Genomic DNA, 27,700 nt, shown 5'->3' with positions numbered 1-27,700 from the left:
AAGCTGGGAACTAAATATTCGGGGGTTTGTGACTTTTCGAAAGGACAGGCAGGAAGGAAAGGGTGGTGGGGTAGCTTTGTTAGTACGAGATAGAATATGTATGAGAGCAAGAGATGATCTTGGAGCAGAAGATGTAGAATCCGAATGCGTGGAGGTAATAAATAACAAGGGGAAGAAGACACTAGTGGGAGCAGTCTACAGGCCCCCTAAGAGTAGCTATACTGTCGGACAGAGTAAATCAGGAGATAATGAGGGCATGTAAAAAAGGCAGTACATTAATCATGGGTGGCTTTAATCTTCATGTAGATTGGGAAAATCAAATTGGCAGAGGTAGCCGCGAACAAGAATTCATAGTGTATTCAGGACAGTTTCCTAGAACGATATGTTGTGGATCCAACCAAGGATCAGTCTGTTTTGGATTTGTTAATGTATAATGAGGCAGGTTTAATAAATGATCTCAGAGTGAAAGGTCCACAGAATCTTAATGGCGCAGAAGGAAGCCATTCGGCCCATCATGCCTGCACCGGCTCTTCAAGTGATCATTATGACTTAATGCCATTGCCCTGCCTTTTCCCCATACCCTTGCACATTGTTTCTATCCAAATAGTCATCTAACGTCCTCTTGAATGCCTCGATTGAACCTGCCTCCGCCACACTTCCAGACAGTGCATTCCAGATCCGAACCACTTGTCGCATGAAAAAGCTTTTTCTCATGTCACGCTTGCTTCTTTTGCAAGTCACTTTAAATCTGTGCCCTCTTGTTCTTGATCCTTTTACGAGTGGGAACGGCTTCTCCCTATCTACTCTGTCCAGCTCCCTCATGATTTTGAACATCTCTATCAAATCTTCTCTCAGCCACCTTCTCTCCAAGAAGAACAGTCCCAACCTCTCCAATCTATCCTCATAGCTGAAGTTTCTCATCCCTGGAATGATTCTTGTAAACCTCTTTTCCACTCTCTCCAATGTGTTCACACCCTTCCCATAATATGGTGCCCAGAAATGTATACAATATTCGTTAGGAGGCCTAACGAGCCTTATATAAATTCAGCATAACCTCCCTGCTCTTGTACTCTATGCCCCTATTACTAAACCCCAGGATATTCTGAGCTTTATTAAATGCTCTCTCCACCTGTCCTGCCACCTTCTGCGATCTATGCACATATACACCCAAGCCTTTCTGCTCATGCACCCCATTCAAAATTTCACCCCTTATTTTATATTGTCGTCCTTGTTCTTCCTATCAAAATCTATCACTTCACAATTCTCCGCTTTGAACTTCATTTGTCACCTATCTGCCCTCCCCACCAACTTGTCTATGTCCTCTTGAAGTTCCACACTGTCCTCCTCACAGTTCACAACACTCCCAAGCTTCGTATCATCCACAAACTTTGAAATTACCCCTGCGCACCAAGATCTAGATCATTAATATATATCAGGAAAAGCAAGGGTCCCAATACTGACTCCTGGGGAACTCCACTACAAACCTTCCTCCAGCCCAAAAAATATTCATTGACCATTACTCTTTGCTTCCTATTTTTCAGCCAATTTTGTATCCACATTGCTACTGCTGCTTCTATTCCATGAGCAATAACTTTTCTCACAAGTCGGTAGTTTGGCACTGTGTCAAATGCCTTTTCAAAGTCCATGTATGCCATATCATCGACCTTTTCTGTTAGCTTTCCAAAAAAACTCCAACAAGTTCGTTAAACACGATTTCCCTATTATAAATCCTTGCTGGCTATTCATTATCAACCCATATTTTTCTGTGTGACTACTATTTCTATCCCGGATAATTGTTTCTAGGATCTTGCTCACCACTGAAGTTAAACTGACTGGTCTGTAATTGCTGGGCTTATCCTTGCAACCTTTTTTGAACAAGGGCGTAGTGCAATTCTCCAGCCCTCTGGCACCACCCCGAGTCTAGGGAAGATTGAAAGGTTATGGCCAGTGCCCCTGCAATTTCTACTCTCGCTTCCTTCACTATCCTTGGATACATCTCATCTGGCCCCGGTGCCTTGTCAACTTTAAGTACCTGCAGTTTATTCAACACTTCCTTCTCATCAATTTTGAACCCCTCTAGTGACAGTTTCCTCACCTGTCACCATGGCCTGGTTAGCATCTACCTCCTTGGTAAAGACTGATGCAAAGTATTTATTTAATACTTCAGCCAAGGCCCCTTTGTCCATGTGTAAATTCCCTCTTAAGTCCCTAATTGGCCCTACTCCTCCTTTTACCACCCTTTTACTATTTATATGCCTATAGAAGATTTTGGGAATCCACTTTAAGTTGGCTGCAAGTCTTTCCTCATAATCCCTCTTCCTTCTCTAATATGTTTTTTCACCTCCCCTCTGAACCTTCTGAATTCTTCTTGATTCTCAATTGTATTTTCTGCCTGACACCTGTCAAAAGCATACTTTTCCTTCTTTATCTTAAGTTCAACCTCCTTTTTCATCCAGGGAGTTCCTGATTTGTTTGTCCTATCTTTCCCTTTTGATGGAATATACCTTGACTGTGCCCAAACCATTTCTTTTTTGAAGGTAGCCCATTGTTCAGCTACAGTTTTTCCTGCTAATCTTTCATTCCAGTCTACCTGGCCCAGCTCTGTTCTTGCCCCATAGAAGTCTGCTTTTGTTCAGTTAATTATTTTTACTCTGGATTGCCTATTGTCCTTTTCTATCATTGCCGTAAAACATAGATTACAATGACCAGTGTCACCTAAGTGTTCCCCCATTGGCACTTCATCTACTTGGCCCGCCTCATTTCCAAGAACCAGGTCCAGGTCTTTTCTTGTTGGATTGGACACATACTGCTGTGGAAAATTCTCCTGAACAGAATCTAGGAACTTTTGCCCCTCTCTGTCCCTCCGCCCTTTACACTACCACAGTCCCAGTCTACATTCAGGTAATTAAAGTCCCTCGTTACAGCTACTCTAGAATGCCTTAATGCCTGCATCTCTCTGTAATTACCCTGCTGATTTGTTCTTCTTCGGCCTTCTCACTATTTGGTGGTCTATAAACTACTCCAAGCAATGTTACTCCACCTTTTTTGTTCCTTAGCTCTAGGCAAATTGATTCTGTCCTTGAACCCTCTGGGACATCCTCTTTCTCCAGCTCTGCAATGCTCTCCTTAACCAATACCGTCATTGCTCCTCCTTTCTTTCCTTTTCCATCTCTTCTGATCACCCTGTACCTGGGAATATTTAATAGCCAGTTCTGTCATTCCTTGAGCCAGCTCTCTCTTATCGTGCAACATCATGTCTTTTCATGGCTGTCTGTGCCTGTAACTCTTCAAACTTATTTAATATACTCCATACATTCACATACATGCATAGTAATTCTGATTTAGATTGAGTTACTTTCTCCCTTACCCCAACTTTACCTATTAACATACTATTCGCTATACTAGTGCTACCTGTCCCCTCCAGTATTTTGTGCACTCTGGTATTCCTCTCTAATATTTTTTCTTGGCTCCCACAATCCTGCAGAGTTAGCTTAAAGCACTGCAAGGATCTCAGCCCCAGCTCTGTTTAGGTGCAATCCATCCGGCTTATACAGGTGCCATCTCCCCCAGAGCCACTCCCAGTGTCCCAGGAATCTAAAGTCTTCCCTCCTGCACCATCTTTCCTGCCACATATTCATCTGCCTTATCCTTCTATTCCTCCACTGACTTGCATGTGGCACTGGGAGTAATCAGGAGGTTACTTCTTTAGAAGTCCTGCTTTCTAATTTTCTACCTAGCTTCCTAAATTCTGATTGCAGGACCACATTCCCCTTCTTACATAAGTCATTGGTACCAAAGTGGACCATGGCCTCTGGCTGATCACCCTCCCCCAGAAGAATATCCTACAGCCGCTTTGTGACATCCTTCACCCTGGCACCAGGGAGGCAACGTACCATCCGGGAGTCACGTCTATGGCCGCAAAAACGCCTGTCTGTTCCCCTAGCCAAAGATTCCCCATCACCATAGCTCTTCCTTTCTTCTTCCTCCCCTGCTGTACAGCTGAGCAGTTCATGGCACCACAAACTTGGCTCTGACTGCACTCCTCTGAGGAACTAATGCCCTCACCAGCTTCCAAAACTGAAAACTGATTTGTGAGCAGGACGTCAGGGGACTCCTGCACTACCTGCCCACTTCTCTTGGATTGCCTGGTGATTGCCCATTCCATCTCTGTCTCCAGGCCCTTAAGCTGCAGTGTGGCTACCTCTCTGGATGTGCCATCCATGTAGCTTTGAATCTTGCAGATGTGCCACAGTGACTCCAGCTGCCGCTCGAGCTCTGAAATCCGGAGCTCAGGTTTCTGCAGTTGAAAGCACTTCCTTCACATGTGGTCAGCTAGGACACCGGTACTAGCAGCACATATTACAGGACATGCATTCCACTTCACACTCCACAAAACATGATATTATTTGGTGTCAGCATGCAATGCAGAGTCAACTACGTTTTAGCTGCACACGAGAAAAGCTTACATCCCCAAGGAAACAGTGACCATAACATGGTAGAATTTAGTATTCAGTTTGAGAGGGATGGGAAACTGCTGTGCTAAGTAAGGGTAATTACAATGGAATGACGGCAGAGTTGGCTGGAGTGGACTGGGAAAGGAATTTGCCAGGAAAGACGATTGATGAACAATGGCAGGCATTTAAGAAAATAGTTCATGACTCACGATAAAGATATATCCCATTGAGGAAGAAGGATTCTAGGAAGAGGATAAACCAACCATGATTAACCATGGAAGTTAAGGATAGTATCAAATTGAAAGAAAAACCATACAATGAGACAAAGATTTGTGGTAAGCCAGGGGATTGGGAAAGTTTCAAAAACCAACAAAGCATCACCAAAAAAAATAGAGGGACAAAATAAACTTTGAGGGTAAACTAGCAAGTAATATAAAAATGGACAGTAAGAGTTTCTTGAAATATATAAAAAGAGAGGCCAAAGTGAACATAGGCCCCTTAGAGAATGAGGCTGGAGAAATAATAATGGGGAACTAGGAAATGGCAGAGGAGTTGAATAAATTGAATAAATTGCTTCAGTCTTCACGGTAGGAAACATTAATAGCGATCCAAACATACTAAATAATCAAAGGATAAAAGTGGGGGAGGAAATAAATACAATAACTATGACTAGAGAAAGAGTACTAGAGAAACTAATGGTGCTAAAGGCCGTTAAGTCCCCTCGATCTAATGGGTTGCATCCTAGGATATTAAAGGAAGTAACAACAGAGATAATGGATGCACTGTAGTAATTTTCCAAGAATCTTTAGATTCTGGAAAAGTCCCAGAGGATTAGAGAACGGCCAATGTAACACCGTTATTCAAAAATGGAGACAGACAAAAAACAGATAACTATCAACTTAACATCTGTCATTGATAAAATGTTAGAATCTATTATAAAGGCTGTAGTAGCAGAACATTTAGGAATGCATAATATAATAAAGCAGAGTCAGCATGGCTTCATGAAGGGGAAATCATGCCTGCCAAACTTATTAGAATTCTTTGAGCAGGCAACAAGCAGGAAAGATAAAGGGGAACCAGTAGATGTAATATATCTGGATTTTTAAAAGGTACCACACATAAGGCTACTTAATATGGTAAGAGCCCATAGTGTTGGGGGTAGTACATTAGCACGCATAGGGGATTGGCTAGCTAATAGAAGACAGAAAGTTGGGATAAGGAGGGGCATTTTCAGGATGGCAGCCTGTAACTATTGGAGTGCCACAGGGATCAGTGTTGGGGTCACAATTATTTACAATATATATTGATGACTTAGATGAGGGAAGTGAATGTACTGTCGCTAAGTTTGCGGATGACCCAAAAATAGGTGGGAAGCAAGTGGTGAGGATGACAGAGTCTACAGAGCGATATAGGCAGGTTAAGTGAGTGGCAAAAACTTGGCAGATGGAATATGATGTGGGAAAATGTGAGGCTATACACTTTGGCAGGAAGAATAGAGGAACCAAATATTATTTAAATGGAGAAAGACCACAAGTCAAAGGGGTTTGGGGGTCCTTGAGCAAAAATCCCAAAAAGCTAGCATACAAGATTAGTAGGTCATAGGGAAGGCAAATTGAATTTTGCCCTTTATTCCAAAGGGAATGGAGTATAAAAATAGGGAAATCTTGCTAAAATTATACAAGGTGCTAGTTAGATCACACCTAGAATACTGTGAACAGTTTTGGTCCCCTTACCTGAGGAAAGATATACTGGCCTACTTCTGCTACTACGTCTTATGGTTTTATGGATGCTGGAAAGTCTTGAAGGATCTAGAGAACATAGAGAGAAGCTGTTCTTTTTGGCAGAGGGGTCGTGAACCAGAGGATGCAGATTGAAAGTGATAGGTAAAAGAATCAATGATGACGAAGTAAAGCTTTTTTATATACTGAGTGTTTACAATCTGGAATGTGCTAACTGAGAATATGGTAGATGCAGATTGAATCATGGCTTTCTAAAGGAAATTGGATAAACACCTGACTGGAAAAATAATTGCTGGGCCGAAAGGAAAGGGAAGGCGAGTGTGACTAGTTCAGTTGCTCTTACAAAAAGCTGGCATGGACTTTACAGGCTGACTGGCATCCTTTTGTGCTGTAACCAATCCATGATTTTATGATGAGATTTTATGCAACAGCCGGGTACGGGTGACATGACACTGGGATTCTAATTCCCTGGCTCTGTTAAAAATGCATTAACAAACCTGCTGTTTGAACTTCTGGGTTCCTGATACCTGCTGGCCTTGGAATGGAAAATGTTAAAATTTAACCATATGCCTTAGTATTGCACCGCTTATTACATGTTCTCACTGAGCTATTGGCAAAAGGCAGTGGCAACATTTCCATTTTTTTCTCTTTCAGCCTCATGTAGATGAAGCCAAACGAGCTGTAGGAAATATAAAGCCAGAATCACTCTCAGAAATCCGTTCACTGCGAATGCCACCTGATGTAATCAGAGATATTTTGGAGGGAGTGTTACGGTTGATGGGTATTTTTGATACTTCGTGGGTCAGTATGAAAAGGTGAGAATCTGAGATTGTATTTCACATCGTGTTAAATAGATCGGAATGTTCTTTCGTTCACAGAACAAATGCAGCAGTTAACAAGATGAAGGATAATGGTGCATTATAATAATTATAGATGTTTAATTTTTGTGCCTGTATATAATTTGTTAAATTGAGGGGCGTTTTGAAGTAGAAGAATTCTCATTTTTACATCCACTGGTAATGTTATACTAGATGATGTACTAGATTAAATAATGTTCAAAAGTCCGAATATCTTGCTCTGCCAACGTAACTTGGTTCCATCCTCAAATAAATTCTTCTTGCTACCAAAGTGTGACATTCTCAATTCCAGCAACTGTACTTATGGTGTCTATAATCAAGATTGTATCAATTAATGTAACTTAAGGATAGCTTTATTGTCTATTCTTCATTAAAGTTAATCCTTTGTTACAAATGAATACGAAACTACTCTTTGTTTGATTTTACGTATACTTATATTGTTCCACTTTTCCTTGTATCTCGGTCCTTTCCTGCCAAAGATGGTTCCCAAAGGAGCCACCAGCTGGCATTTGGGTCTCCTTATTGATGAGCCTGGGATGACGAGACCAATTGTAATATCCCCAATTTGGAATTAACCCACTGGCACACACCAGAATTATGTCTAAACTTCTGGCATAATGTTACACCGGCAGCGTGTTTGGCCTCTAAGTCATCATGACCATTGTTCACAAACACCTTCATTTAAGTATTTGTTTCAATTGAAAATGTTCCTCACCTTGAATTTAAAACAAGCTTTTTATGTGTCTCTAATATAATTGAATAATTTAGCATCACTCAAACAAGATGATTCTAAAGCCAATGTTGACAGAATATATTCTAATTTAGGTTTATAGGGAAATGGATTTTGTTTATATTTTTGTACTTGGGTCCCAGGACCTTGAAGAATTGTGCAGTCATCCGACTTTTGTATTTGACATATTGGTTGTCTTATGAACTATAAACTTCGATATTAATTAATTTATTTTCCTTGTGGTATCTGAAAAGACCTTTTCTAAAATAGGACAAGGGGTCTTTTAGAGTCCCAGTTCTTACAAGAGGTCCTAACGGTGTTTTCAGTATTTATAGGATCAGCAGGAGTATGTCAATATTTGCAGGAGGTTCATCATACAGAAAGGTTTGAAAGCCACTGATATAAATAAATAGTCAACTCAATAGTTGATGGAATTAGTTGCATTTAATAAATGGTTAAATGTACATTTGTAGTGTACTTTTAAAAAAAACTTGATATAAATTGCGAAGAAAAACAATATATAAATTAAAATATAATTTACCAAGTACGTTCCTATATTATCTTTTGTGGTGTTGGTGATTGATTTGAAAAGGACATGGCGTTTTAATGTGTGATTTTGATTTCAGTTTCTTGGCCAAACGGGGAGTGAGAGAAGAGATTGCAACCTTTGACGCCTGGAATATCAGCAGAGAAATACGAGAGAGTGTAGAAGGACTATTACAGAAAAACAGTGCTTCATTTGACCCAAAGGTATAATTGCTAAAAGGAGATTGCTTTATGACAGTTTATTAGTAATAATTAAATGAATGGCAGTTGAGAAATAAAAAATGCAATCAAAGTTGTTTGCTCATTAAATTTTCTTGGCAACAGAATTAACCATGAAGGTCTTCGATATTTGTTGGAATCTCCTGCAGTTGCATTAACCTGAGGCTCAAAATTATCTTTTGTTTGTATTGTGTGTGAAATGTGATAAAGGTGTTATGAATGTGATAATGAATTTACAGAATGCCAAGCGTGCCAGTGCTGCAGCTGCTCCCTTGGCTGCATGGGTCCGAGCTAATGTGAAATATTCATATGTACTGGAGAAGATTCAACCTCTGGAAAAAGAACAGGCTGCATTAGTTGAGTGAGTAATTCAAGAGCATGTCAATATTATGTCATTTTCATCTTTGTAAAGTATTTTCTGTTGTATGTCTGTGGTGTTTGAAGTTTATCACTTGAGAACAGTATGGTGTGTGTAACTTCTGCTTACTATTAATTGCATATAGAATAATTGATGCCTGGGATTGAGTCACAAGGGTGTAGCTTTTAATAGGGGAGGAAGCCCAAAGGATTTTATAAATAAAAATAAACCTGAAGTTAGATATCCGATTACAGAATGTAACTTGCTACCTAACATTTGTTATTTCATAATATGTACTGTGCATAGCATTTTAAGTTGCTTGACAGTACAGAACTTGAATATTGCTGAAAAGAGCCATGTTGCTAAAGCATTTCATCTTGCACTCATTAGTAAGAATGCCAAATTTCAAACAATCACACCAATTTATGCCACAGGAGAAAAATGGGTGCTGACTGGTTGGGGATTTGACTCTGGCCAAGGCAAACGATCATATGCAGAGATCTGTTCTCTGTAAACAAAAGGTGTATGTTCAAGCCTTGGAATTACCCGGGAGCAAAGGAAACCTTTAGTTCTTTGTGGTTTTCTCGATGGCAACCACTCTTGAAAAAGTTACACCTTATTGAATGAGGTGTAACTGGGCTTTTAGTGGCATACATTTACTGTTAAACAACATCACTGGCCCTGAAAAGCAAATTTTATACTTGTGGAATGTCAAATTTCTCCATTAAGATAAAAAAAAATCCACATTTTTAAACTTATGAAAAAAGTTGTTTATCTTGATTTTACCTTCTGTCTTAATCCAATCATTATTTATTTTGCGATATGAAATTTTGTATTAAAAGTAAAGGAATTTCAATGCTTTTAGCTTCCTTGTTTGGTGTCTGTGTGAATGCTTCAAAGTGATTGGCTTGCTGACATTACTACCGCTACACGCCTAGAGACCTCCTTGACTTGGCACCAGATTTAAACTGCCACTGGGAAAAGGAGGGTCCACACCACTGAGATTGCCAGATCTTTGTGGGAAACTTTCTTTGAGGTCAGCGGTGAACACTTGCTTTTCCGTTAACAGCAAAATCCAGACAAATGTTCACAAAACATAATTTCTTTATCATTTTGTTGCAAGGTTTTCAAAATACATGCCATGAAATAATTTTAATATATCATTGGACAATTCCAAGTGCTGCATACACAATGCTTTTCTATTAATTATAAGTGTTGAAGCTGACAACTTTAAAAATGCTTGGCACAGCAAGTGGCATAATTTCAGTGGCCTGAGGATTTTTTAACAAATATCTTTCTGTTGAAACTTGACTAAAAGAAAGTTAAGGTAATGAAGTGACTCCAAATATCATTCCACACACTCATATATTTTAGAAACATAATGGATTCCTCAAGAAAAAGCAATGAGCCCGCAACTCAACTTCAAATGAGAATCCAAGTGTCTCAGAAGTGCTGAAATAATTTGGATCATGGATGGCATAGAAAAATGTTAGTCTTTGGAATATGTGACAAATCACCTGAAATACCTTTTCAGTACATGGGGGAAATATAGAAATAGAACTTGCATACTGTTCCTGGGTGTCTATATGAGATTGTATAGGTTTATAGACCCATGTTGATTGAAAGAAATAGTGGCCATTCACAGAGCATATTTGCACTTGGTGTTTGCAAGCCCTATCTCCCCTTTCCCTGATGTATCAGCAGGGAATTATTGAGACTGAAACAGAGAGAATCCATTTCCAGTGACAGTGAAGGAAACCAGAGCTTAGCAGCAAAATAGAACTTGAACTCCTCAAATCATTGAAGTAATTTTACTGAAAAGAAATGAAAGCTACTTACATTCAAATTCAATGTGACAAATTCAACTTTATAAATTTCTGCAAATTTCAAAGTACTTACAGCACTTTTTCTCCGTACTTAAAAATAAAGATTTTAATTACATACAATCACAAGTTCCAGCAGGACTGTACCTTTATTCAAGTATGGGGGATGTGCCCCTTAATTTACCCTTGGGATGTGTTGAAGTAGACAAAAGCAGCATCTATTGTTCATTTCTGATTACTTAACCATAGTTACCTCGAAAATGATAAAAGGCCTTTCCCTTGAACCACTGCAGTCCTTCTGGTGAGGGTACTCTCATTGTTGTGTTCTGTAGAGCATTTCAGAATATTGACTGAGTGGCAATGAGCAAATTGTATCCATCCTCATGATGGAGACCAGAGAGAATGGAGATGCTGCAGTGCATCCTGTGGACCTACATACTATAGCCAAGTGCAGAGGTGTTGGAGTGGGTGCATATTGAATACAGTAGCAGGAGGCACAGAGAAGCAAACTGTCCTGAATAATAACAACAAAAAGCTGCGGATGCTGGAAATCCAAAACAAAAACAGAATTACCTGGAAAAACTCAGCAGGTCTGGCAGCATCGGCGGAGAAGAAAAGAGTTGACGTTTCGAGTCCTCATGACCCTCCGACAGAACTTGAGTTCGAGTCCAAGAAAGAGTTGAAATATAAGCTGATTTAAGGTGTGTGGGAGGTGGGGGGGGGAGGGGGGGGGAGGGTGTGCGGGGGGAAGAGAGAGAGAGAGAGGTGGAGGGGGTGGTGTGGTTGTAGGGACAAACAAAGCAGTGATAGAAGCAGATCATCAAAAGATGTCACCAACAATAGAACAAAAGAACACATAGGTGTTAAAGTTGGTGATATTATCTAAACGAATGTGCTAATTACGAATGGATGGTAGGGCACTCAAGGTATAGCTCTAGCGGGGGTGGGGGGAGCATAAAATATTTTAAAATACTTAAAAATAATGGAAATAGGTGGGAAAAGAAAAGTTTCCCCCTTCCTTTTGTTTTTTTTTCCAATAAATTATATAGATTTTCCTTTTCCCACCTATTTCCATTATTTTTAAGTATTTTAAAATATTTTATGCTCTCCCCACCCCCACTAGAGCTATACCTTGAGTGCCCTACCATCCATTCGTAATTAGCACATTCGTTTAGATAATATCACCAACTTTAACACCTATGTGTTCTTTTGTTTTATTGTTGGTGACATCTTTTGATGATCTGCTTCTATCACTGCTTTGTTTGTCCCTACAACCACACCACCCCCCTCCACTTCTCTCTCTCTCTCTCTCTCTCTCCGCCCCCCGCCCCCCACACACCTTAAACCAGCTTATATTTCAACTCTTTCGTGGACTCGAACTCAAGTTCTGTCGAAGGGTTACGAGGACTCGAAACGTCAACTCTTTTCTTCTCCGCCGATGCTGCCAGACCTGCTGAGTTTTTCCAGGTAATTCTGTTTTTGTCCTGGATAATGTTGAGCCTTGAGTGTTGTTGTGGCTCCATTCCTCTATTTTGATTATGATGCATCCTGGGAGTGTTATAATGTTGTTGAGACATTAAAGCCTGGCCAACATTTGAGCATGTGGAAAGGGCATGGAGAAGGGGTGTAAAATATTGTTTTGTTTTAGTCATGTGTTGGATGTGGGCATCTCTGGTGAGGCCAGCATTTATTGCCCATCCCTAATTGTCCTTGAGAAGGTGGTAGTGAGCTGCCACCTTGAACTGCTGCAGCCCCTGTGGTGTTGGCACAGGAAGCTGTTTGGGAGGGGTTCCAGGATTTTGACCCATCAACAGTGAAGGAATGGTGATATATTTCCAAGTCTAGATGATGAATGGCTTGGAGGGGAACTTTCAAGTGGTGGTGTTCCAAGTATCTGCTGCCCTTGTCCTTCTAGATGGTAGCGGTCGTAGGTTTGGAAGCTGCTGCCTAAGGAGCCCTGGTGAGTTTCTGCAGTGCATCTTATAGATGGTACGCACTGCTGCCACTGTTTGGTGGTAGAGAGAGTGAATGTTTGTGTTGTTGGAGCTGCAGTCATCCAGGCAAGTGGAGAATATTCCATCACACTCCTGACTTGTGCCTTGTAAATGGTGGACAGGCTTTGGGGAGTCAGGAGATGAGTTACTTGCCATAGGATTCCTAGCCTCTGACTTGCTCTTGTAGCCATAGCATTTATATGGCTCGTTCAGTTCAGCTTCTGGTCAATGGTAACCCCCAGGATATTGATAGTGGGGGATTCAGTGATGGTAATGCCATTGAATGTCAAGGGGCAATGATTAGCTTCTCTCTTGTTGGAGATGGTCATTGCCTGGCACTTGTGTGGCGTGAATGTTACTTGCCTCTTGTCAAACTACTCAGTAATGATGCTGTGTTTCAATTATACTGTTGCTGTAACTCAAATAGTTTCTTGTAACCCTTCGCAATGAAACCTTTTTCTTGTCCTTTTGATGACCTGGTGGCCTAGGATGACCTAGGGGAGACAATGTTGTAGTGGTAATCTTGCTGGATGAGTAATTCAGAGACCCCGGCTAGTGCTCTGGGAACCTGGGTTAAATCACGTTATGGCAGCTGGAGAAATTTGAATTCTGTTAATAAACCTGGAGTATAAAGCTACTGTCAGTAATCATGACCATGAAACTATCATTAATTGTTATAAAACCCACTTGGTTCACTAATGTCCTTTCAGGAAGGAAATCTGCCACCCTTAACTTGTTTGGCTTACATGTGTCTCCAGACCCACAGCAATGTGTTTGCCCTTTGAAATGACCTAGCAAGCCACTCAGTTCAAGGGCAATTAGGGATGGGCTTGTCAGTGATGCTCACATTCCATGAAAGAATAAAGAGATATGTTGACGTAGTATTCTGTTTAATAATATTTGACATGTGTTTCTCATTCCAAAGTAATTTTCAGCATATATGTCTTCAGCTTTTTATCTTCTTTTTGACCAGAAACTTAAATAAAACTGAAGAAAGGAAACAGAGTCTCGAAATCAAGCTCTGCAGTGTGGGACGGAAAGTGGCTGAACTTAAAGAAAAGTAAACATTTACTTGAATACATTTCAAGAATACAAAATGCAAAATTATAAAGCTTAATATTAACTCAAATCATACAGAATACAGTAGAGGTCATATTTCCCATCATGCCTATACATCTGATTGTTGGAGCAACCCAAAACTAGTACTACAGCCACACTCTCAGCCCATAAACCTGTATATTCCCTACTTCAAATGTTTATCTAATGTTACCTTAAAAGAAACAATGATCTCTGCCTCAACCAGTTCCAATAACAAAGCATTCCACACTCTAACAACCTTCTGTGTCAAGAAACTTCCCCTAATCTCCCTCCTGACACTTTCATCAGTCATTTTAAATTGATGGGTTTTTTTTTTTGTCACTGACCGTCCTTAATTATTCGATGCATTTCTAAATTTTTAGTGATTTAGTCTAAAGTTGTTTCACCATTTGCTTCAATAGATTCCAGATCAGAACAACTGAAGCTGCTAAACTGGAAGCAGAGGTAAATAAAGCTCAGGAGACCATAGAGGCAGCTGAAAAACTGATAGGTCAGCTTGATGGTGAACACAGAAGGTGGAATGCACAAGTAAGTTTCATCTTTGAAATGAGGTAAAATATTTTGGATAATATTTTCTAGTAGTCTTCCAATTCCTATATTTTTTTATGACTATATGACTTTATATTTCAAGTGAGATGCTTGTAATGTAATTAGAAAGTTCAGCTTACAATTTGGGTAAGGCTCATAGTAAAATTTATTGCAAGCAGCTGACACAGATCACTGGTGAAATCACTCCTGAAGTTTTAATTTCTTCTTCAGTTTATATGGTTAACACAGTAAACCAAGGATTTGTTTTTGTCAAATGTTACAGTTTCAGATAGTAACTTGCTCAAGAACCATTGAGATAACCTTAGCTCAACCTGTCTGTGTCAGTGTTCATCTTGCAGAACAGCAAGAACGCTAATTCTTTATCCCCGTTCTGTTAAAGCGTAAGAATGGGCCTTGCTGATGTTGAGCATCTGTGACTGGCATTGTGTGAATTCTGTTCGAAGATGTTGAACTTTAAGTATCTTATCATTTATCTTGGAATATTCGGAATCATTGATATTCTTGGTTTAATTGAAATAAGTTATCTGCATTCCCTGCTGATAAAAATATGGCTTTGGTGCCCTGATGTGTCAAGACTTCCATTTCAGTAATTGAAAAGCTATATTTGATCATTGAAAGTCACGTTGCTGGTGGGATACCTGTTCTTGCTTGTGTTTGAAAGGATGCATGGTTCCTTGCCTTTCTCAACCTCTGATGATGTGAGCATGAAGTCAAATTGATGGCTTATCTTTGCGTTGTTGCAAAATAGAGCAAAAGCTATATTCTTCCATGTGAAAAAATACAAATTTTTAAAAAAATCATTCATGGGATGTGGGCGTCGCTGGCTAGGCCAGCATTTATTGCCCATCCCTAATTGCCTGTGAGAAAGTGGTGTTGAGCTGCCTTCTTGAACAGCTGCAGTCCATGTGCTGTAAGTATACCCACAGTGCTGTTTGGAAGGGAGTTCCAGGATTTTGACCCAGTGACAGTGAAGGAATGGTGATATATTTCCAAGTCAGGATGATGAGTATTTTGGAGAGGAACTTGCAGGTGGTGGTGTTCCCATGTGCCTGATGCCTTTGTCCTTCCAGTGGTGCTGATTATGGGTTTGGAAGGTGCTGTCTCAGGAGCCTTGGTGAGTTCCTGCAGTGCATCTTGTAGATGGTACACATGCTGCCACTGTGCGTCGGTGCTGGAGGGAGTGAATGTTTGTGGACGGGGTGCCAATCAAGCGGGCTGCTTTGTCCTGGATGGTGTCAAGCTTCTTGAGTGTTGTTGGAGCTGCATTCATCCAGGCAAGTGGAGAGTATTCCATCACAATTCCTGACCTATGCCTTGTAGATGGTGGACAAGCTTTGGGGAGTCAGAAGATGAGTTACTCGCCAAAGGATTCCTAGCCTCTGACCTCCTCTTGTAGCCACAATATTTATATGACTAGTCCAGTTCAGTTTCTGGTCAATGGTAACCCCTAGGATGTTGATAGTGGGGGATTCAGCAATGGTAATGGCCTTGAATATTAAGGGGCAATAGTTAGATTCTGTCTTGTTGGAGATGGTCATTGCCTGGCACTTGTGTGGCACGAATGTTACTTGCCACTTGTCAGCCCAAGGTTGGAGATTGTGCAGGTCTTGTTGCATTTGGACATGGACCGTTTCATCTTTTCTCTCATCCTGTTTACTTTTTTTCCCTTATACTTTTGGTATTTTCTCTTTTATAGCTTAATTTTCTTATTTTTCTTTCTATTTTTCATCTTTTCTCTTTTTTCTGCCCCTGAATTTTCTCTTCATTTTCTATTTCTAACATCAAAGCATATCTTGCTGTAAATGATAATGTTGCTGATGAATTTTGCTTTCTTGACAGTGTAGAGAAGTGGGACAGAGAGTATTCTGCTGATGTGGATTTATTCAGAATCCATTGCACCAGTGAAATATATTTGCTAAAACTTTGGTCCCCGGAGTTTTAATTGGAGCATTGCAGTGACACTACAAATGGGTGAAAGTAACATAAATTTCTTGTGTGATTGCAGGAGTTGTTGCATTGGATGAGATTTTCTGTCGATTACATAGAATCACATTGAAACAGGCCATTCAACTCGACTGGGATAAGCTGGTTTTTATGCTCTTTACAAACCTCCTTCCATCTTACTTTATCTCACGCTCAACATAAGCATCTACTTCTTTCTCACTCATGTACTTATCTAGCTGCCCCTTAAATGCAACAATGCTATTTGCCTCAACTAGTCCATGTGGTAGAAAGTTCCACATTCTAACCACTCTGTGTAAAAAAAAAAAGTCTCTTTCAAACTCAAAATTCATTTATTAGAGACTATCATTTATTTATGAATTCTAGGTTAGGATTTTCCACAAATGGGATCAATTTCCTCTCTGTCTACTTTATTAAGACTCATCATAATTTTTAGGACCTCCATTAGATCACTCCTCAGCCTTTTCTAGAGAAAAGAACGTCAGTTTGCTCAGTCTTTCCTGTTGCCAAAACAAAGAAATTATAACTATTGTTATGATCCCAGCTGACAAGCTAACTTTTATTTTTTGTTTAGATACGTGGAGAGTGGCTACAGAAGTCAGCTGATAAACTTTTAACAAAAGAATAAAACATTTAAAGATGAGCTATATTACAATTCTCCTTCACCCACAACTATACCTTCACAGATATATACAGATTTGTAAGGATAACACAAGTTACAAAAGCTATCTTATACTCTAATGTTCACAGTAAGTACACAGCCCATGTAAACCAATAAGCGACACACCAGTGCCAGACACATCATTCTCTGAGACCAAGTTACAGATGCCACCCTAAACAGATGCTGTAGATCTCTCCTGAACTCCCCCCACCAGACGCTCGTCACACCGTGAGCCAACCGGTCTCACTGAACTCCATCTTTCACGTGAGGGTTTCCAATTTCCACTCTGACGAATTCCCTTTGGAATCTTCTTCCAAGCCAATGCTTTCTCTCAGACGCCTTCTGCAAGGGTCCACCTCCAGGGTTTCAAACTCTCCTTCTGATGTCCCTCTCCACTGGATCACCACGTGCATTCAAATTTCCTTCCACACACACTCTCTCAAATGCTCAGCTGTGCCAACAGAACACCACTTCTTCACATGCCTATAGTAAAGAGTTACAGATCTTCAGCTGTCCCTTTGGACCTTCTGGCTTCTCCCTTTAAACCTGCTTTCTGTGTCTTTCTTCTCTTTAAGCCTGAAGCTTGGGGCCGACCTCTCTGCTCCTTCCTTTAACTTCTACAGACTAGGACCTTATCCAGACTCCTGTTCTCCCTTTGACTAGAAGGGACTCCTCCTTTCTATCTCAGTCCTTGGTGTGTGTGTGTGTGCTCCCTCTCTGCATCCCTGTTACTAGGCAACAGCACAGTTTCTTTTCCCACTCTTGTTTGCTTTAACTCTCCTTCAAGAGTAGATCCCAGGTTTCACCTTTTAACCCACAAATTGAATAGGTTTAAATTGAAGTTAAACTTAAAGATATACCTTATTTCTAACACACACAAATACAAATATAACTTAGGTAAGCTATCTCTATTTCCTAACACTATCATATTTGTAAATCTCTTTTGGACCACCTTCAGTGCCTTTATAACCTTTATGAGAATCAAGTATTTCTGGTAACCCCTGTTGCGCATGCAGGTTGAAATGCTCAATTTTAACCGTAGTTGCCTGGCAAAAACGGCAGTTGGCCAATTAAGTCCAGCTGGTTACTTAACCACTCAGATCCCAAACGTGTTGGTTTGGCAGGTAGATCCTAAAGTTGGTGGGAACCTCATAAATTATTGTATCATTAGGATCCCAGTGTCAGAATGGGGAAACTGGCAGCTTTCTTGCTAGGCAGAAATAAGTTTTGAGGAAGGGGGAGCCCATGAGAGTTAAAATTGAACCTGTGAATTTAAAAGGATCAGAATTCCTGTAAATACTATTGAATCCTAAGTGATGGATAATTAATTTGTTAAAATTATGCTTCCACCCTAGTGGCCATTGCCATGATAAAAATTTGCCAAGCATATTATAATTATATGATTGGATTAAAATTATGCTCAAATTAGACCCATCGTAAGGGGAATGCATAAATATGACAGGCACATTGTAATTTTAAGACTGGATTGGAACTGAGTTTAGATCCACTCGCAATTACATTACAGATACGCAATTAAAATAGCTGTATATTGGGTTTTCACTTCATTTCACCCTGTGCCTTATGATGTACTGTCTGTTTCAAAATCCCTTCAAGAAAATAACTTGATAGAATTATATCTTATTTTCATGAGGGTTTTCAAAAGAACTGATAGAGGAGCTGATGGAAATTGAATGGTTGCTTGTTTTGTGAAAATGGCCCAGATCTTCAGATGGAAATGGCGACGAACATTTAGACATTTGCCACAGTTGTGTGTCAGGACTCAGGAAGTCCTGACCTGCACACAGGCGGGGTACTTAGCTGGGAATTTCAAACTGCCGATGGGGCAAAGATTTGCAGTCTGGAACTCTGCAACGTTGCCTCTGGCACTGACCCCACTGTTGTCGACATGTGCTAGATACAATAAACATGCCCAGAAATTTGTTCCAGGCTGTTCATCACAGGTGTAGGATCTAGGTTGAAAGTGGCTAACCGCAGAAGCTAAATCAGGAAGTCCTCAAAATGTATTTAAAAGTAAACTTGCTGAAAAATTAGCACTCCGCCCATTCACCCTAACGTCCCCCGCCCTTCACTCCATGCCCCAAAAGCTCCACCCCACCCTCACGCTCGATCCCAATCACCTTCCCCACCCCCCTACCCATCTCCCATCCACCTACAAAAAACCCAAACACCCTCAACATCCCCACACCCCTACCCACCACACATCCCTACCCCCAACTTGGCTCCCCCCACCGACCGCTCTACTTGTAAACAGTCCTTGTCTATTGTGGATGTGGGATGGAGTCGGACCTGCTGCCTCAGGATGCAGATCGGGGGCAGCCACATGGTCTGCTGAGCACCGAGGTGGGAACAGCCCACCTCGGTTCTCTGGCACTCTGTCCCTGTTGTTTTGTTAAATATTTAGCCCTCAATCCTCCCACCCACTCCACAGCCAATGCATGACAACTCATGGCCCCTCTTGTGCTCCATGCCAACCCATGTCTCCACCCACCCCCATGGCCCCTCATAATCTTTATGCCAACTTAGTGTCAACTCATGGGGAAAAATTTTCCCCCGTTGTGGGGGGAAATGTGGGAACAGACGCAGGGCGCGCCACCATTTTATGTTGGCCTGCCCAGCTTGACATCTGTCAGGAAGCACTATGTGCTCCCTGTGTGGGTGGGGGGGGGATTCGCTCAGCTGGAACTGCACTCTTTCGCGCATGTGCGCAAAAGAGTGCACAGATCTCCCTGAGGCAAAGTGCTGCCTCGGGGAGATTACCTCCAATTTAAAACTTTTAATAAACATGTTTAAAAATTTTCTCTGCCATTTCCCCTCATGTGACACTGTCACATGAATTGGGATATGTCCATAAGTTTTATTGAAACCTTTTTTAAAAATTTAAATGCCCTCATGAAACCTCATCCCGCCCATGGATGAGGTTTCATACTTTTTCCGAAGCCCTCCAGGACTCCTGGCCTGCCCGCCAACCTTAAGGTTGGATGGGCAGGTCCATTAATGACCTTAATTAGTTTTTCAATGGCTTTAATGGGTCATTGACAGGTCAGCGGGTGCGCAGCTGACTCGACTGTGCCCCGGCCGACCTGAAAATGGAAATAGTGCCGGATGACGTTGGGAGTTCCACCCGACGTCATCCCATGTCATTTTACACGTCAACGAGCGTCCCCTGGCCCCAGTTGCCGACTGAAATGTCCTGCCTATGCTCTCCATCCACTCTTCGCCCTTACATCCCCCATGCCAACTTATCCAATATCCATCATAGGCAGACCCTAGGAGTCCTGCTAAGATGAAATAAAATGAAGTTCTGAATACCTATTGCAGTTACTATGTAAAAAAGAAACTCCCATTCATGAAAGCTAATTCAATACATTTAAAAACCCTCAAGTACTTAATCTTTTATTAAAAACAAACATTTGTATTCATAACCCCATATCAATGACAGCTAAACCCCTTTGAGCTGCCAATCAAATTGAACTTTCAACCCTTCACTGTGATGATAATAATAGGTTGTGAAAGCAACCCAAAATTAATAGTGGGCAGAATTTTTTGCTGAGCGGGCAGGCGTGCGTCCGACCCGCTTGAGTGTAAAATAGCATGTGATGACATCATGTGAGCATCTTGACATTATCATGCACTTGCCTGGTATTTCGGTTAGCTCACGTGCAGGAGTTGAAGCCATGCCCACCATTATGCCGCCAATGTTATGTTGTCTGTGCAATTTCATGCTCATTGCACGGGCAAAATAGGCAGGTGGCCCGACGGCAACTTGCAAAACCTCATCCACAGGCGGGATAAATAGGGTCAGCAGCATTGCCAGTGTGAGTAGTGAGGAATTTGGTAGATAGTTTTCTGCTGGTGATTTATTAGCACTTGGCAGCTTCACCTTTGTTCAGGACTTCCTTTCAGGTTTCCTTGGTGTCTCCAATGACCCCGGAGGATTCCGACCATGTGGACCCTTCTAGGTATCAGACGGCCTTCTGTTATCCCGGTAATGGGAATCGTGGTCTCTGCTGGAAGCACCTCCTCTGAGGAGGAAGAGAGGGGCAGAAGGGAGAGTAGGTCAGGTGTCCCAATGTAGATTCCGTGGGAGCGACCTGTGGGAGGAGAGGTGCAGGCGCAAGGTCAGCAGGTAGTCCAAGGCGTTAGGGGCCTCAGAAGACGCCACTATCCTGCTGCCAGGGTTTACAGGCGGCGATGCAGCTACCTCAATATGTCTGAGATGCAATGCTGAAGGAGGATTCACTTCTCAAGGGAGACAGTAACCTCCATTTGTCAGATAATTGGGCCTGAGATCATCTCCAATTGTGTGAGTGGACACCCTATGCTAGTGGCTCTGAATGTCACAGAGACCCTCGACTTCTATGCATCTGGCTCTTTCCAGGGGTCAGTGGGGTATCTGTGTGGAATCTCCCAATCAGCTGTCCATAGTTGCATCAAGCTGGTGACTTTCTTTCATTTCTGTACGGTCGAGGCCAGCCAGGCTGAGCGAGCCAGAGGCTTTGCAGCAATTGCTGGGTTCCCTCGCATCCAGGGTGCAATCGACTGCACACATGCGGCTATCAAGGCGCCAGCGGGTCAGCCAGGTGCCTTCATCAACAGGAAGGGATTCCACTCCATGAATGAGTGGCTGAGTGCACTACCACCTCCATTGAGAGAGTGGTGACTCTCATAGAGAGGCAGCTCCAGGAACAGAATGGCTTGTGACCATAGGATGCATATTCTGCAAGTCTGTGCAAGGTACCCTGGCAACTCTAAAATCCTGAGTCACTTCCAGGTGCTGAGGCTCTTCAGTGCTCCAGCCTGACTGGGTGGATGGCTGCTAGGTGACGAGGGCGATCCCTCTAAAAGGTAGTTTATGACGCCTCTTCACCATCCAAGAACTGAGGCAGAGCAGCGGTATTACAGGAACCAAGCCTCCGCAAGGGCAGTGATAGAGAGAACCACAGGTCTTCTGAAGATTTGCTTCCGATGCCTGGACCGTTTAAGGTGAGCACTACAGTAAGCCCCAGAGCAGGTATCACTGATGATGGTCACATGCAGCACTCTCCACAAGACAGCACTGGTAAGGGGGGACCCACTGGAGGAAGATGATCTTGTTGTAGCTGCACAGGGTGCAGATGATGAATCCAGGTGTGAGTCTGAAGAGGAGCATGGTGAGGAGAATGCTGAGAGTGTGGATGCAGACCTCGGTAACCTCCAGGGAGGCAGGGACGCTTTGGTCCAACATGCCTTCAGCTAGGCTGCCAAATAAGCACTTCCACCTCATGCCAGGGCTGCCGCCTCCATTCCGGATGTCTGAAATGACCCTTTCCTTTGACCCCAAAGTCCGCTCAGTGCCTGTGCAATAAAGTTTAGAGCCACCAATGTCCAGCATTACATACTGGCGTATCCTGCACTTCACTAAATAAAAAAGGTGAAGCATACTCAGGCCATTACGACAAAAGAAAATTTATCTCATTTTGACAGTCCAAACAAATTAACAGAACGTTCTCTGTCTTCAACCACAGACCAGTACACACAAACAAAACATTGCACAAAAGAAGATCACCTGTGACCAGTCCCTCTTGTGCTCATGATGCTTTAAACTTCAGTTTGTGAGTGCTACGTCTTGGCGCTCCCCTCTTGTTGACAGCGGCATTGAAGGCAGCTTGCTGACTCTGCTGTCCTGTTGGCCTTGATGACCTTGGCGATCATCCTCTGGCCAGTGGAGCCTGTGCTGGCCTGAGTATGCTTCACCTTTTTTATTTAATGTGGTGCAGGATATGCCAGAATGTAATGCTGGACATAGGTGGCTCTAAAATTTATCACACAGGCACTGAGTGGACTTTGGGGTCAAAGGAAAGGGTCATTTCAGACATCCGGGATGGAGGTGGCAGCCCTGGCATGAGATGGGAGCGCTTATTTGGCAGCCTAGCTGAAGGCATGTTGGATCAAGGTGTCCCTGGTATCCCTGTCTCCCTGGAGGTTACCGAGGTCTGCATCCACACCCTCAGCATTCTCCTCACCGTGCTCCTCTTCAGACTCTTACCTTGATTCATCATCTGTGCCCTGAGAGGAGCTTGCAGAAACGACAGTCGGCTCATGCGCTAACGTGAGGTCGCTCTGGACCTCCCTGCTCTCACAGTTGACAGACGGGCACCTAGCTGGGATACTGGGTGCCTCATCCATCTCCCAAACAGACAATGACCACCTGAGCTTAGTGCCTGTGTGAGGGCTTGCAGGTCAGAACGCAACCCCAGGAACCCCTTATTCTGTTCCTGGAGCTGCCTCTCCATGAGTGTGGCCATTCTCTCAATGGAGGAGGCAGTGCGCTTGGCCATGAGGGTCAGGGCAGAGCTGGTGTTCTGCATGGACTCCCCCATAACAGAGACCTTGGCACGCATACCCTCATGGATGTCCATCAGATCCTCCCGCACATCTCCCTGGATATCCAGCATCTGCCGCCTAATGGACGACTCGAGGCTCATCATGTGCCTTTGATTCAGCATCACCCTGGTCTCTAGCAGCCCTCCAACTGCCAGTGCCCCGGGCACTCTCTGCCTCTGCCCGCACCTTAAGTGAGTGTGAAGTGCCCTCACTGCTGTGCACCAACATTCTAGTCGCTGATGTAACACTTACCGAGGTGCTGGTATCTGCGTTGGGGCCTGGTTCAAAGAGTGGGTGTGACACAGATGCACCTGGAGCATGGTGGTCCTCTGGCATCAGGGGTGGCTCTTCAGGGTCCTGCGATTGGATGTGTGGTGAAAAATCTAAGCGAGAACAACATGTCATTAGTTTAAGTCATCACACAGTCACTGTGCTTGCCAGGCACCCTGGTGAGACCATGGAGAACTGCATCAAGGTGCCATCGCCCTTCAATCATCCATGGGGAATCCAGTTTTGAGGCACCCGTCAATGATGAGATTACACAAAAATGCTTGCACCACCTGAAACTCTTATTACCTTCGTCTGACCAGCCTCTCTGCGGTCAGTTGACTGAAATACATGCCGGCTCTCAATCTCCAAGGCATCCTGCTTGTACTTCGTGAGAATTGGGAGGGTTTGGGGGCCTCTGCCATTCTGTTCAATGTTGTATGGCTTGTCTTCTCCTGAAACAACAGAGGAGCATTGATTAGTCCACTCTCTCTACCTGCAGCGCCATTGCAGCCTGGCCAACCTCACCTGTGGAACACCTTGCAGGGCACATCCAAGCCGTGGCCCTCGAATGGCAAGGCACTCAGTCCAAGCGGCCAGGGCTCACCCGCTTGGCCATTTCTAGCAGCATTGACACTTGGCATGCAGACTCTAACACCACTTGGCATCATGGGCGGGATGACCAGACCTTCAACACACTGGTCCATGCCAACATGGTACTCATCCTTCCTGAACGCAGCAGGTCGTTAAACCTCTTGCAGATCCAGGTATGCCACACAACATCATGGCTGCTGACCAGTGCTGTCACCTCCTCCCAAGCTCTTTTTGTAAGATGCGGTGCCCCCCTTTCCATCCCTGGGGACAAGGGTGTCCCTCCTGGCAGCCACCTCCTCTAGAAGGACCGTGAAGCATTCATCAGAAAACTGGGGGGGGGGGGCCTGACCTGCCCCTCCTGCCTGGCATCTGCAGCTGCACTGGAAGTCATAATTTCCTGCTGAGAACACAGAAGATGTTGGCTTTGCTGGTAGCATTACCGTGCTGCCTGGGCTGTTTTTAAACTGGATATTGGGTCGCCAACCCCCACTCAGCCCTTCCCAACCAGTGAGGAGCTGTGTTTCACATTGGGCGGGCCTTAATTGGCCCGTCAGCGTGAAATCGCATTCGGGGACTGATTTCGGGTGGCAGCCCGTATCCCGGCCACTTCTGGGCTCGCCCGTTGAACTCAAAATTCTGCCTAATGCTCTAGTAATAGTGCTTAGGGTTATGTGAGCAAATTTTTTTAAACTCGCACAGGCAGGAAGTTTTCTCAATTTTTAATTGGATGCCCATTTAAATACCTTGACAATTGGCACTTCTACAAACTTTTTCCACCCTTCAAGAGCAAGAATGACTTATCTAATGATCCATAACTCCCACACTGCAGAATAAAGCCCTTACTACTGTGAAAATGGGGTCTGTTTGAATTCAGCGCTGAGTTCAAATGGCCCTACTGAGTTCGCATTTCCCACATGTGGGAGTCACATCCTGCACCTGTCTCTGTTTAATTAAAAATGCAGGTAGTATTTTAAACAAAATAAATGAGTTAACAACACAAATAGAGGTTAATGGGTGTGATCTTAGCCATTATGGAGATGTGATGACAGGGAGATTAAAGCTGGGAACTAAATATTCATGGGTATGTGACTTTTCACAAGGACATGCAGGAAGGAAAGGGTGGTGGGGTAGTTTTGTTAGTATGAGATGGAATACATATGATAGCAAGAAAGGATCTTGGATCAGAAGATGTAGAATCCATTTGGGTAGAGGTAATAAATAACAAGGGGAACAAGACACTGATAGGAGTAGTCTATAGGCCCCCTGACGGTAGCTATACTGTACTACAGAGAATAAATCAGGAGATAATGAGGGCATGTAAAAAAGGCAGTACATTAATCATGGGTGACTTTAATCTTCATATGGATGGAGAAAATCAAATTGGAAGAGATAGACACGAGCAAGAATCCATAGTGTATTCGGGACAGTTTTCTTAGACCAACATGTTGTGAATCCAACCAGGGATCAGTCTATTTTGGATCTGGTAATATGTAATGAGGCAGGTTTAATAAATTATCCCAGAGTAAAGGATCCCCTAGGAAACAGTGACCATAATATGGTAGAATTAGCATTCAGTTTGAGAGTGAGAAACTTGGGATGGAAACAACTGTGCTAAACTTAAATAAGGGAAATTACAATGGAATGAGGGCAGAGTTGGCTGGAGTGGACTGGAAAGGCAGTTTAGCAGAAAAGATGGTTGATGAACAATGGCTGATGTTAAAGAAAATAATTCATGACTCTCAACGAAGATATATCCCAGTGAGGAAGAAGGATTCAAGGAAAGGGATAAACCAACTATGGTTAACCAAAGAAGTTAAGGACAGTATCAAATTGAAAGAAAAAACATACAATGTGGCAAAACTTAGCGGTAAGCCAGAGAATTGGGAATGTTTTTAAAAACCAACAAAAGATGATCAAAATAGACAAGGGAGTAAATAAACTTTGTGAGTAAACCAGCAAGTATATAAAACAGACAGTAAGAACTTCTTTAAATATATAAAAAGGAAGAGGGGAGCCAAAGTGAACATAGGCCCCTTAGAGAATGAAGCTAGGGAAATAATGGGGAACCAGGAAATGGCAGAGGAGTTCAATAAATACTTTGTTTCAGTCTTCATGGTAGAAGATACTAATAGCATTCCAAAAATGCTAAATAATCAAAGGGTAAAAAGTGGGGAGGAAATAAATACAATAACTATGACTAGAGAAAAAATACTAGGGAAAATAATGGGGCTAAAGGCCAATAAGTCCCCTGGACCTAATGGGTTGCATCCTAGGATACTATAGGAAGTAGCTACAGAGATAGTGGATGCACTGGTAGTAATTTTTCAAGAATCCTTCAGAAGATTCTGGAAAAGTCCCAGAGGATTGGAAAACTACCAATGTAATGCCCTTATTCAAAAAGGGAGACAGACAAAAAACAGGTAACTACAGGCCAGTTAGCTTAACGTCCATCATTGGGAAAATGTTGGAATCTATTATAAAGGATGTAATAGAGCATTTAGAAATACATAATCTAACCAAACAGAATCAGCATGGCTTCATGAAGGGGAAATCATGCCTAACAAATTTATTAGAATTCTTTGAGGAGGTAACAAGCAGGATAAATAAAGGGGAACCAGTAGACTTAATATATTTGGATTTCCAAAAGGCATTGAATAAAGTACCACACATAAGGCTACCTAATATAAGAGCCCATAGTGTTGGGAGTAGCATGGATAGAGGATTGGCTAACTAATAGAAGACAGAGAGGTGGGATAAGGGGGCCATTTCTTGGATGGGAACCTGGGAGTGCCACAGGGATCGGTGTAGGGGCCACAATTATTTACAATATATATTAATGACTTAGATGAGAGAAGTGAATGTACTATCGCCAAGTTTGTGGATGACGCAGAAATAGGTAGGAAGGCGAGTGGAGAGGATGATAGAGTCTACAGAGGGATATAAACAGGTTAAGTGAGTGGGCAAAAATTTGACAGACAAATGGAATATAATGTTGGAAAATGTGAGGTTATGCACTTTGGCAGGAAGAATAGAGGAGCTGAATATTATTTAAATGGGGAAAGACTGCAGATGGCTGCAGCACAGAAGGATTTGGGAGTCCTTGTGCATGAATCCCACAAAGTTAACATACAAGTTCAACAGGTAATAGGGAAGGCAAATGGGACATTGGGCTTTATTTCAAAGGAAATGGAGTATAAAAATAGGGAAGCCTTGCTAAAACTATACAAGGACCAGAGGGCATAATCCCATTTAAAAAGAGATGACGAGGAATTTCTTTTCTGAGAGTAATGAATCTGTGGAATTCTTTACCGCAGAGGGCTGTAGAGTCTGGGTCGTTAAGTATATTCAAGGATGAGATAGACAGATTTTTAATCAGTAAGGGAATAGAGTGTTATGCGGAAAACACAGGAAAGTGGAATTGAGGAGATTATCAGTTAGACCACACCTAGAATACTGTAACAATTT

General features: G+C 42.5%; 1 protein-coding gene across 1 annotated transcript in view; it reads left to right on the top strand.

Moving 5' to 3' along the window:
- The window catches only part of LOC121284081 (cytoplasmic dynein 2 heavy chain 1), a 770,821-nt gene that overhangs the window by 279,154 nt on the left and 463,967 nt on the right, over nt 1–27,700 (top strand). Inside the window, exons 58-62 of the mRNA XM_041199129.1 lie at nt 6,848–7,008; nt 8,407–8,530; nt 8,785–8,906; nt 13,694–13,780; nt 14,220–14,346. Of these exons, the coding sequence (XP_041055063.1) occupies nt 6,848–7,008; nt 8,407–8,530; nt 8,785–8,906; nt 13,694–13,780; nt 14,220–14,346 (621 nt within the window). The remainder of the gene's footprint in view (nt 1–6,847; nt 7,009–8,406; nt 8,531–8,784; nt 8,907–13,693; nt 13,781–14,219; nt 14,347–27,700) is intronic.

The sequence above is a fragment of the Carcharodon carcharias genome, chromosome 11 (genome assembly GCF_017639515.1).
Source record: "Carcharodon carcharias isolate sCarCar2 chromosome 11, sCarCar2.pri, whole genome shotgun sequence".
In the NCBI taxonomy this organism is placed as follows: domain Eukaryota; kingdom Metazoa; phylum Chordata; class Chondrichthyes; order Lamniformes; family Lamnidae; genus Carcharodon; species Carcharodon carcharias.
Note: the sequence above shows the minus strand (reverse complement) of the source record. Positions and strands in the feature narration are given on the sequence as shown.